Here is a 12,947-nt window from a genome sequence, read left to right on the forward strand (position 1 = left end):
CGGGTTGCCAGATATACCTGTAAAAACGTAAACCCAGCACGCTACAGCTGTAACGGTAGTACAGCCATGAAAGCAGCAAACAAACAAACAGGATCAACGGAGATAGATTGATTCTACATGACATAAAAAAAGAAAACAGCATGTTTCTAACAGTTGCGTGACCAAAGACGTAACAACCCCCTGGTAAATATTGGAGATGTATTTGAAAGATGGAGACAGCTTAGATCCCAAAAGGACGCAGAGTTGGCTTATTTTCTCCTGAACAGGTAAGCATTAGCTTCAGGCTAATTTATCACAGCTACTAGGGACTGACATTTTATGTCATTTCCACATTTGTGTACTCACATTGAATTATATAGCTAGAGTAACCGAGTTGGTTACTCGCAAAAACAATTGAGACATAGCCAGTAAAGTGTTCCCGACTGGTCCTGGCTAACGCCGCCATGCTAACCCTGCTAACTGTTAACGTTACCGGGAGGACCAGGCATGCAGCCCATGGCTGTTTACAACGTGTAGTTCAGCAGCTGGAGGCTGACAACGGTGAGTTATTTTAAACCACAAGAGGGGGGCTGTAAATCGGAAAGAGAGGACTGTGAGTTTGCAGTGTGTTTAGCGATTGTTGCCGTAATTCTAAGCCAATGAAGTGTGTTCCGTCGGCAAGGTAGTGGTATTTTTAGCGTTTCGTATTGTAATTCTAAGCCGAGGAAGTGTGCCTGACTGGCGTGTGGAGAGGACAATGAGGTTGTTGTGTTTTTAACGGTTCATACTGTCATTTTAAGCCGAAAAAGTGTGTCTGTCAGTTGGTTACAGAGCTCAGCGTGAGCACGGGCTTTTATGACTGTCAATATAGCCAGCATCTACCGTTAGCTACTCGGCTGTGCTGTGGAGTAATGTCTGGCTATGTGAGACTAGCATCTAACGTTAGCTACTCTGCTGTGCTGTGGAGTAATGTCTGGCTATGTGAGAAAAGCGTCTAGCAACATTGTTGTGAATGCTGCGGTCTCAGCCTGGCAACCCCCGTGAACTTCGAGTCTGTGCAGGAGGGGGCGGCGGAAACGACTCTCCAGTATTTTGAATTGGTAGTGCAGTAACTATTTTAACCGCTAGCTGCCAGTATTACATACAATATCACATATTGCACCTTTAAGGGCTGCCTAATATTCGTTCCAATATCATTATTTTTTTAAATATTCAAATGATATTCGAATAACGAAGTTCGGTGTCAAAGCCCTAAACAACATCTCACTCATATAAAGACCAAGGTCAATATATGCCTCTGTTGAATAGCAGGCAGTTCTAGCACACATGTTTAAATTTAAATGACCACCCTTTTACATAGACTAGTTTTCCAAGTTAACTTCAACAAACGTGATGAGACCCTAACCCTCTGTCATTTTTCTCCAAGTCATGACAAAATAAGTAGTTTCTCACTTTACAATAAAGTTTAAAAAAAGTCATACCTCTTGTTGATTATGTATCCATTGATAAAATCTGTGAACACCCTCTCGGTCCTGCAATGTAAACCCAGATGTTTGCAATTTTTAACTATTTTCATTATAAAAATAAGGAACATTTCAAACATTTCTGAATTACAAAGTTCCAACACTAAAACATTTTTCCAAAAGGCAATAGGCTATAAAACAAAAAGAACTCTTGTACGCTATTAAATAGCATGTTTGATATGTTTTCATTCATATACCCTACATAGGTGAAGAAATAGAAGAAGAAACACCCTCTTTGCTTATATGCAACTCTCTCTCTGTTGTCGTTGTAGCTGACAGGGAACCCACAGGCGGGTCTTTCAGCTCCTGCGTTTCATTGGAGCTTGTCAGAGTATCGTACGCCAGTCAGCTTGTTGTGCTAATCTCAACACATGTTGCTAGCGGCATACGGCTAAAAGTTTCCGAGCAGAACTCACATAATGCATTACTTCCACCAATCTATATACTGTGTCTACTGCATGTGGCTGCATGCACCGGGCCGTGACCCTCTGTTGAATAGCAGGCAGTTCTAGCACACATGTTTAATTTTAAATGACCACCCTTTTACATAGATTAGTTTTCCAAGTTAACGTCAACAAACCTGATGAGACCCTAACCCTCCAACCTCACGAGTGATAGATGGTAGGACCGATGAATGGGAAAATAGATGGATGGATAAAGTCATATTTTAATATAATACTGATACGAATACTGTATTTGTATTATCCTCCTCCATTTTATTGCCACAGTGTGGAGCCTCAGTCAAATCCTGGAATTCCTTTTTTTTTTTTTTTTTTTTTTTTTTGCTGTCAAGATCTTGTCTTGTTAACATGTAAAGACAAATGTGATTTTCTGTCATTTTTCTCCAAGTCATGACAAAATAAGTAATTTCTCACTTTACAATAAAGTTTCAAAAACGTCATACCTCTTGTTGATTATGTATCCATTGAGAAAATCTGTGAGCACGCTCTCGGTCCTGCAATGTAAACCCAGATGTTTGCAACTTTAGTAAACCATTTTCATTATAAAAATAAGGAACATTTCAAACATTTCTGTATTACTCTGTTCCAACACTAAAACATTTTTTCCAAAAGAAATCTACATAGCGTGTCTACTGCGTGCGGCTGTATGCACCAGGCCGTGACCCTCTAACCGCGATGGTTCAGCTACTTGTTGCATACACTCTTATACACAGTTAGGCCTCAAGTTAAATTTAAAGAAGTTACCAGAAATCCTGATCCAAATAGATTGAATATACGGCGTTCCTAAAATGGAGAAAAAGACAATAGAGAAACAAAGTGTCACATGTGTACACACACAAATTATCGGCAGTGCTACACACACACACTTACAAATTATAAAACACAATTTAGATTCTTTCCACTTACTGCTAAATCCAAGTTGACATATTGCCTCGGTCGCCCATCAGTCCAAAAAAATTCATGTGTATTTGTTCTGCGCAAACCAATCCAAACGTCTGTAGTATTAGGTGTGTCAGCCATTTGAGTCATCAAAAATACTGAAAAATGAACAGATAACAAAAATTCAAGTATCATATATTTGCATGAAAGTTTTAAAGTTCCCCCCTATTTGGGTGTCAATTCCTAATGTAAACATTAACCAGGTGCATTTATTTATTTTTAGGTATTTGGGGGTTGCTTCTTGCTTGTACAATTTACAGCATAAGTTCTTTTAGCATCAATTTTATATCCAAGCAAAATTTCCCTAATCTAATTGATATAGAATTGGAAATGTAATTTAATCAGGACCTTGTCAATCGGAATCGAATCAATTCGGGAAATCATTGACAATACCCAGCCCTACATAAAACCAAGGGGGTAAGCTTCGCTTCAGAACTCGAGCCATCTACGGCGCCATTTTGTTGCTAACTGGCCATCACCTCCTGTTAGCATTCCGCTGACCGCCATTTTTTTTTACGTCACTTGACTGCGAATAACTTTACATCAGAAATGTTTGAAGACTCTATTTGTCCGTTGTTTAGTTCCAAAGAAACACAACAATGTATAAAAGGCTTCAATACCTTGTACCTCACGTTATGGCTCCGTAGCAGACGTTTTTGTAAATATAAGCTAACGATTGTGTCATAACCAAGTGACTTACTGTCGCATAGTAGAGGAATTACCGTATAGTACAGGAGAAGCTCGCAGGCAGTTTCGACTTACATGAGATGTTTAGGTTTAATTACTAATGTTAACTAGCATGTTAGTTAGCAATAATTAGCCTGTGCCCATGTTATCTCCTTACATCCACCTACACTCTCCGTATCTGTAAGATTGGGAATGATTGAGATTTCTCTCGGCACAGCTACCAGAAGACTTCCAACTTTCAGACACGTTGCTCACGTCACATTCTCTCAGTTGGAGGCTGCGCAGTAAAGCTGGCCATCACCGGAAAAGTGCTTCTAATAGCCTTCACTGGTCTCCGTCCAGAGCAACGGGGTCTATTGGTCCATTATATACTGTCTATGCATAAAACACATACAGTACACGTGCTGTTTGGCTCTTTGTATTTCCTGTATTTTTGAAGGTGCACTGTGCAGTACAGTATAGTCAGCCCCTCCAGGATTTTTACAATGTCTTGATCGCAACAATTCACACAAATTCAACCTGTCACCGTGAATTTGGTGTGACTCACAATTTTGATCTATCACCACAACTTTACCGCAAATTTTACCAATAACCAGAGTTTCCTGTGACTTCAACCAATCACAACAGTCACATGTGCCAGACGTTGAGTCAGTATGTGACTCTGAGAGCCACTGACCAAGCGGGAGTGAGAACCTCTTAATACATCCATGCGGAGAACGGGTTGACGTAACACACGTATGTCGCCAAATTCATGTCCTTGTTTCTGATATGAAGACGAGACGTGTGTGACTCGAACATCTCACATTTACCAACAAAACGTACAGCGAAAGACCGTACAAAACATTTCAGATCGTCCTGCCAGCCTGTATTCATTTTAACATCAATGTACACTGTAACGTTTTTTTCACTCTAAAGTCGCTGAAAGCTGCTGCTGTTTAAATCCTGTCGGCTCTCTGCAGCGGTCGGGGCACGCACACAGAGCCGGATTTACCATTAGGGCAACTGGTCACTTGCCCAGGGGCACAGGACATCTAAGAGGCCCTGGGCTTCGTCAAATATTATGTTAGATCACATTATAAACGCAGTCCTCACTTTCCTAATTATATGCAGATTTTTGCATCCCGTTCCATCAAAATATTACGTTAAATCACGTCAAAAACAGTGTCAATTTTTTTTTTTTTTTTTTTTCGAATGTGCGAATATCCAACGTCCAATATAAAACCAACTTTACCACGGTCTGTCACAGTGAGTCTGCTGCGGTGTGGTGGCAGACTACGGTGAGGTGTAGTCAGTTCCCCCAGGTGGAGTTTAAACACATTTAATTTAAAATTGTAATGTATGGTAAAGGCGAATTAGCAAAAAACAACAGCGCGTCTAATACGTTAGCCAAAAGTCAAATCGCTCCCTCGTGATTTCTAAGAGCTTTCTGCCCTTTGATTAGTTTTGATATTAGTAAAAACAAGAACAGCATAATACAAAATATTACAAACTGGCATGTTTGAATTCATACAGAGGGTCGCCGTTTTGGTGGCGTTACATTACAACACACTACACAGTGCTTGATGAGACCGATCATTTGTATTCAGATTCTGAGTAGTGCACAGGAGGAATAGAAGGAGGGAAATGAAGAAGAAGGCAGGAAACTGGAGAGACCAGATGGGTCAGAGCAGGAGAAGACCACAGACGGATATGCAGAAATAAGTGAAAGAAAAGAGGGAAAGGACTGTAGGGATGAAGAGGAGGCTGCAGATTCAGAGAGAGGGACAGAGGCAGAGAGTGATCAGGAGGATGAGGATGACAGGGAGGAAGAGGAGGCTGCAGATTCAGAGAGGGGGACAGAGGCAGAAAGTAATCAGGAGGATGAGGATGACAGGGAGGAAGAGGAGGCTATAGATTCAGAGAGAGGGACAGAGGCAGAGAGTGATCAGGAGAATGAGGATGACCGGGAGGAAGAGGAGGCTGTAGATTCAGAGAGAGGGACAGAGGCAGAGAGTGATCAGGAGGATGAAGATGACAGGGAGGAAGAGGCCAGTTGTAAGGCCCATTTGTTAAAATAAAATAATAAGAATATATAGTAGTGCATCAACATATAATGTTGATATAATTGATTCTGAAACAATAAACCTGATCTTGACTTTGAACTACATGCAACAGTGTAGCCAATGGTTTACTTTTACTCCCAGGGGGGGCTTTGAGTCTTGTTACCCAGGGCACATGAAATTGTTAATCCGGCCCTGCACACACGCAAACACACAGGGTGAATGCAGGAAAAACCGGAGATGAAACATACACAATGACCTAAACTGAGGACAGCTACACTCGTTATTGTAAGTGCAATAATAATTTAAAGTCCAATAAGTACTTTATCAAACCGTATGAATGTGTGTCCCAGGCCAGGTTAGGAAATTAACTAACAATGTAAAGATCAACAAGCCACTTACACATATGTTCAAATTTGATTCATTAAATAAATTATTATTATTTTTACTTAAATCCACCAGCCATTTTCATATTATACCTACATTTGCAGCATCCTGAGGTTTTTTGGTAAGGTTAAATAAGTTTAAAAAAAAAGAAAATTTAAACTTTTTTTGCAATTTGCACTCTCTCGCAACTTCATTGCAACAAAAATACAAAAGACATCACAACTTTTATCGTTGTAAAAAAAGTTTTTTACAAAAGCTCCTGCAAAATCAGGCATTTTGAGCCGCAATAATCTTAAAAAAAATGCTGCGAAATCCTGGAGGGACTGTGTAGTCTACTATAAACTGGAAAACGACAGAAATCAGTTTCATTCACAGTTTCACTCAAACTCAAGATCTGGCAAAGGATTTGGTAAATCTAGAGGCCGCTAGCAGAGATTTAGAATTTTTTTCTTTACATTGTTGTTTTAAAACCTATTCCTCAATAAAACAGGTTTGTACTAAGGTGATTATTGAATAAGCCTCACAACTATCACAATCCCTCCATTTAAATAAAAAAAATGTAAAATCTTCACATAAAAAAGAAATGCATAAGAAATAAAAGTATCAAATTTAGGTTTATGTTCTTTACCTCCCATTTCAGGGTTCTGCTACACATGGACCTGACCATGCAACCATAAACAGTAGAAGAAGTTAAAAGATTGGTGCATATTTTACCAGGAAAAAATATTTGAAACAAACCTTCCACATGTCTGGAGGGAATAGAGGCCAAGTTTCCATCCACACCTTGGCATTGTGTCCTCGCTTCACGCCATGTTACCTTCTGGTCATTAAAGATTCTGTAACACTAGAGGTGAGGAATGATAAGTCGATTTACAACTCCTGAAAATACACCAAATACAGCCACTCAAACATTGTCCTGGTTAGTACATTGATCCCAATTTCACACGACAAAACAGCCTAATGTCCCATCTCAAAAGATCATCAGTAGGGCTGCTTGATTATGGAAATAATCACAATTATTTTGGTCAATATTAAAATCACGATTATTTTACACAATTACTTATTGACTTTTGGAAAGACGTAGTTTTTGAATTAAAACAAACAAACCGTGAAACAGTTAAAGGGGTGATAGAATGATTATATAGGGTATTTCACACTGTTCCTTATGGTCTCCTAATAGGGTAGGTAACATTGGTTGGGCTGAAAATGGCCTGGTTGATATTTTATTGGCCCTTATACATCCCTGTGTTTTGGCTTTTCTTCCAAATATGGTATGCTCATGAATATTTAGATGAGCTGCGCGCTGATTGGTTGAGCGAATCGCCATACACACACATTAGAGACGCGCTCTGATTGGTTGAGCAAATCCCCAATACACACACATTAGAGACGCGCGCTGATTGGTTGAGCGAATCCCCAATACACACACATTAGAGACGCGCTCTGATTGGTTGAGCGAATCCCCATACGCACACATTAGAGACGCGACAGAATATCATATTTCAGACACTGCAACGTTTCGTTACCAAATTCACTTCTGATACTTTTTTATGCGAGAAATCAACTATATAAAGCTCACATATGGCCCGTTTTACGAAAATGGATGGCTAATTGCAAATTTGGTAAGACGTGTCGGACTTTAGGAGCTCCACACAGTTTGACGAGAAAGCGGCAGCCTTTGGCATACCAAAGTCACCATTTGTTGATTATTGCACTACCGGGGCTCCGCAGCCGGCTGCCGGCATAACTATAATATATTTACAGTTTGAATTTCGTCACGGCACTTATATCACAGCTACCCCAAGGTCTTACAAAGCTAACCGTTGTGTCCAATTTGAATTTAAGTTATTTTTATGAACTGAGGGGTCTTATTAGGAGGAGCAGCTAGCTAGCTTTGTGTCCCATTGAATACAATCGGAAATGATTGCGGCTAGCTAGCTACACTTTCGGCATAACTATAGTATATTTACAGTTGGAATTTCGTCACGGCATGAATATTACAGGTTCCCCAAGGTCTAACAAAGCTTAGCTAACACTTGTCCGATTTCGGATTTCAATTGAATGCATTTTTGTGAATGTCGGAGGTCTCGTTAGGAGGAGGCTAGCTAGCTCTCATTGATGGACTCCAGCTCATCGCAGCTCTATCAATGAGACTCGCGGACAAGAGGCGTTTATTTCCCCGATTGTTTGTTTAAATAACTCAACACACATATCCATTATAAGAATAACTGGAACCTGCGGGCTGCGGTAAGAGATTGCGGGTGTAACAAGCTCGCTGACCGCGCTCTCAGTCACTCGCCGGCCGGCCGGTAGCAGGAAGAGGGGAGGGAGAACAGCGAGCTGCAGGCCCTGGAGCTCTGTCAGGGCTCACGGTTTGGTAGTTCGAGTCACCCAGAAAAGGGTGAGTTTGCGCGGGTATTGAGCACCGGGCTGCCGGCCGAGCTCAATTGAGCTCACAGCAGGCCGGGGTCTGTGACGGAGGACAGGCAGGGCGGCGATGTAGCAACCCAGGCAGCACCGGCTGCTGAACTCCGACACACAGTCAGACAAAATTTGCAATTAGCCATCCATTTTCGTAAAACGGCCCATATTTGAGCTTTACATGGTTGATTTCTCGCATAAAAAAGTTTCAGAAGTGAATTTTGTAATGGAATAGCAGAGATCTGCGTGACCTACATTCAGAAGACTACCTGATCTCAGGTCAGTTGTGTAGCCTATGTAAATGTGTGGGCGTGACTGTTCTCTTAATACACCCATGAACGTGACAAAGGTACAGGTCTTGGGAGGTTGACGTCAACTTCCAGCTTTGTTGAGATTCGCCCGTTTTCAGCGGCAGTTTCAAAATATGAGATTTTCATAGTAAAGGGGTGTCAGTGGGACTTTGAGCTTCTATGTATGTCCTATTTACCCACTGAACTGTCGTTATTCAACTATGACAGGGTAAAATCGGTTTTGCATTCTATCACCCCTTTAAACAAATCAACAGTGAAAACACCTTGGACTGTGAAATTTCCCCTTTGCAAACGTAATGTGCAAAATAATCGTTTTTCTTGATTACTCTGTTTTTGGGATCGCTCATGATTAAAAGTCAATTAATTGCACAGCCCTAATCATCAGATAAAAATGCGTAACCTATAAGATCAATGTTTAATACACAGTGTTGTGAAATCAAAGGCCAATGCCATCCTACATCAGTTTTTATTCCTGCAGCACAACACATTGAGGCTTAAAGTGACATCCGACCTTTGAGTTAAATCTCTTCCACTGGGATGGGCAGGCACCTTTAGGGGACACTGTGGGTGCCACAGTTGTGTTGGCAGGTGGTGATCCACTGCGTTTACAAATGGAACTGTGCTCATAACCACAATTATAATCGTGCCAGAACCCTGTGAACCAATCCAAGACATGAAACTAGCATCAAATATCAGGTTAAAGTTATAATCCTTAAGATTTCTCAAAAATCAAACCCCATTTGTGATGCTGCATTGTTATGTAATAGCCATTTAATGTATTCACTCTGTAATTACTTCTCTACTGTATATAGTAGTTTTTATTGGTAGTGGTGGAGTCTGCCATTCCTGCGCTAGATGCAGATGATTTATATTACGAGAAATTCATATAGTGCAATTATCTCATTTTGTTCACTGTCTTTACACTCAGTCAGAGAATCACTGAATCACCTTGACGTCACATTAACATAAAAATCACTTCTGGGTAGACACGTGGCCGTTGATTTGAATTGCAGAGATATTTAAAGGTCCAATATGTAATATATTTACTGTAATAAATCCAAAAATGACACCAATGCCTCATCGGATATTAAGGAAACTTGTTAAGCTGAAATACTATCTTTTCTGACAACAATGCTAATGTCAGTATTTTTTCTTTTTGAAATTTACATTCCGTGACGGAATTTATGTTTATATTTTGGCCTGTATGTTGTCATCAACTGCCCAGTTTGACAGCCAGGCCGGGTTGCCAGATATACCTGTAAAAACGTACCGTAAACCCAGCGCGCTACAGCTGTAACGTTGGTACAGCCATGAAAGCAGCAGACAAACGAACAGGATCATCGGAGATAGATTCTACCCAACCTAACAGTTGCGTGACCAGAGACGTAACAAACCCCTGGTAAATATTGGAGATGTATTTGAAAGATGGAGACAGCTTAGAGCCCAAAAGGACGCAGAGTTGGCTTATTTCCTCCTGAACAGGTAAGCATTAGCTTCAGGCTAATTTATCACAGCCACTAGGGACTGGCATTTTATGTCATTTCCACATTTGTGTACTCACATTGAATTATATAGCTAGAGTACCTGTGTTGGTTACTCGCAAAAACAATTGAGACACAGCCAGTAAAGTGATCTCGACTGGTCCTGGCTAGTCCTGGCTAATGCCGCCATGCTAACTGCTAACGTTAACGGAGGACCAGGCAAGCAGCCCATGGCTGTTTACAAAGTGTAGTTCAGCGGCCGGAGCCAACAATGGTGAGTTATTTTAAATCGGGAAGAGACGACTGTGAGTTTGCAGTGTGTTTAGCGATTGTTGCCGTAATTCTAAGCCAATGAAGTGTGTTCAGTCGGCAAGGTAGTGGTATTTTTAGCGGTTCCTATTGTAATTCTAATCCGAGGTAGTGTGCCTGACTGGCGTGTGGAGAGGACGGCGAGGTTGTGGGGTTTTTGGCGGTTCCTACTATAATTCTAAGCCAAAAAGTCTGTCACGTTGGGTACAGAGCTCCGCGCGAGCACAGGCTTTTATGACTGTCAATATAGCGAGCATCTAACGTTAGCTACTCCGCTGTGCTGTGAAGTAATGTTTGACTATGTGAGACAAGCGTCTAGCAACATTGTTGTGGATGCTGCAGTCTCAGCCTGGCAACCTCCGTGAACTTCGAATCTGGGGAGGAGGGGGTGGGGGAGACAACTCTCTCCAGTATTTTGAATTTGTACTGCAGTTACTTTTTTAAACACTAGCTGTCAGTATTACATATTGGACCTTTAAAATCGGCAAGCTTGTTTATTTCTGTTGTCATTTTTATCCGTAACTGTAACATTTAAAGATATATAGTTAAACACAGTGGTCTGACCTATCTGATGTTCCTGCTTTTGCTTATTTTCTGTACTGTGTTGCATTTGCTAAACCAAAGGGTTACGATCAGCGGACTAACTAGTTTGGGTGGTGTCATTTTCTTTAGTATGTGGCTCAAAAGGTAAATTAGGTCTCCAACCTAACGTTAGTGAAAGTGTCGAAATATGAAAGCATCAAACATGCATTTTAGATGAATGAGATGAGTTTATCTAGTTGCTCCTTGCTTTTATTGTCAAGCTGCCAAAGGAAACACAACATATTTGTCACCATGGTTAGCGCTTATCACAATCGTTCATCAAAAGTGTTCCTACAAAACAAGGCAACGGCCATTTTCATCATTTTTCGTCAGTGTATCATATCATATAATTTTTATTTTGGCAAGTCAATAATGGAATAAAAAAGAGCAGCCACAGTGAGCTGTGAGATGAAGAGCTGCAGGCAACAGGCTGGACGTCTCCAACTCCTCAGCAATGTAACCAACTTTACTGTACTGTGTGGGAAACTAACACTGTGCGCAGCATGAAATCAGATTGGGGTTGCAATTATTGTTGATTGTCTTCTTTATTAATGGAAGATAGTTTGTTTGGCTGCGCTGTAAACAGACCAGTTCCTCTTCTTGTATTTCCGACAAAGTGTTTTTGAACAGATAATAGACATATTTCTGAGAATTTCTCCGTGGGTGTGACATAGATTTCATGATAAAATCTAAAGGAAAACAGTTGGAAGTTTGCCTTGATTCAACTAAGCCTTATAGCGACGGCTATATTGTAGGTAAAGAGAAGTACTTACCCTCTTGTTATGGGTAACAAGAGTACAAAGTCACATGTTCCTGCAGGGCCCATGGTGGATGAGATGGGAAAGAAATATGGTCCTGCCTGTTTCTTTGTTATTTTAATCATTTTTTAACTGCTCTTTAATGTTTTATGTAGCACTGTAAATTGCCCTGTTGCTGAAATGTATAATATAATGTATATAATATAAATAAAGCTGCCTTGCTGTAGTATTAAACTGCACTTGCTGTTATCATGGTAACCACAGGTGTCACCCAATCAACCAGTACTGAAATCTTAAGGATTACAACTTTAATTGCAGAATAACAGCTGCAGGTGCACTTGTCATTTGCATGTATGTCAGTAAAGATGAATCCTATATTAATTCACTCACCAGTAGAATAGGTCATCACAACACAGTTCTCATCATAGTTCTGGAAATCAGGCTGACCTTCATCCCACCTTTGAAACACCACTTGAGAACCATCCACCCACCTTAATGGAAGGCACACAAATCAGTTCAAATGTTTTCACAGAACAACTCATTGTTAAAATATTTAAGTCTGATTCAAGTCTAAAGGCTTGAACTGTATTATGTTTTGTTTCTTCCATCTTCACATCTCAAAGACAAATTATAAATTGGCTAGATAGTGGAAGAAAATCAGGCGCAAGTTAATGTGACCAGTAACTTCTGCCATTAGTCTGTACTGTATAGAATAAAAGCCACACTCAACAACAAAGCTACAGAAATGTTATCATTAATGTGTAACATACATTTCAAACTTGTAATCATGTATATATTTTATTATTTTAATTACTTTTTCTTGGGACTTCATTTCCCCAAAAGTCAGATTTATTTTAATTACATTTTTTATTAAATGTGTTTTTTAGACTTTTGTCCTCGTTTGTATTTTATTCATACTCACTCAGGTGTTTCATCGAGATCTACTGTCAGGCCTATCCAGTAATGTTCATTATGTTGGGATATCTACACACAGAGACAGAGGCACATGTTAAAAGCAGCATTACTTATTTTTTGTGCTGAAATTAAATGCCTTGGTTATTTTACTTTAA

At 40.2% G+C, this 12,947-nt stretch overlaps 1 protein-coding gene across 1 annotated transcript in view; it reads right to left on the reverse strand.

Annotated features, from left to right (window-relative positions):
* The window catches only part of LOC114564964 (macrophage mannose receptor 1-like), a 35,027-nt gene that overhangs the window by 9,029 nt on the left and 13,051 nt on the right, over positions 1–12,947 (reverse strand). Inside the window, exons 18-25 of the mRNA XM_028592694.1 lie at positions 12,800–12,861; positions 12,268–12,368; positions 9,259–9,401; positions 6,754–6,859; positions 2,870–3,000; positions 2,708–2,746; positions 2,407–2,457; positions 1,461–1,511 (exon numbers count right to left, since the gene is read on the reverse strand). Coding sequence (XP_028448495.1) covers positions 1,461–1,511; positions 2,407–2,457; positions 2,708–2,746; positions 2,870–3,000; positions 6,754–6,859; positions 9,259–9,401; positions 12,268–12,368; positions 12,800–12,861 — 684 coding nt within the window. The remainder of the gene's footprint in view (positions 1–1,460; positions 1,512–2,406; positions 2,458–2,707; positions 2,747–2,869; positions 3,001–6,753; positions 6,860–9,258; positions 9,402–12,267; positions 12,369–12,799; positions 12,862–12,947) is intronic.

Source organism: Perca flavescens, chromosome 12 (assembly GCF_004354835.1).
Source record: "Perca flavescens isolate YP-PL-M2 chromosome 12, PFLA_1.0, whole genome shotgun sequence".
Taxonomy (NCBI): Eukaryota; Metazoa; Chordata; class Actinopteri; order Perciformes; family Percidae; genus Perca; species Perca flavescens.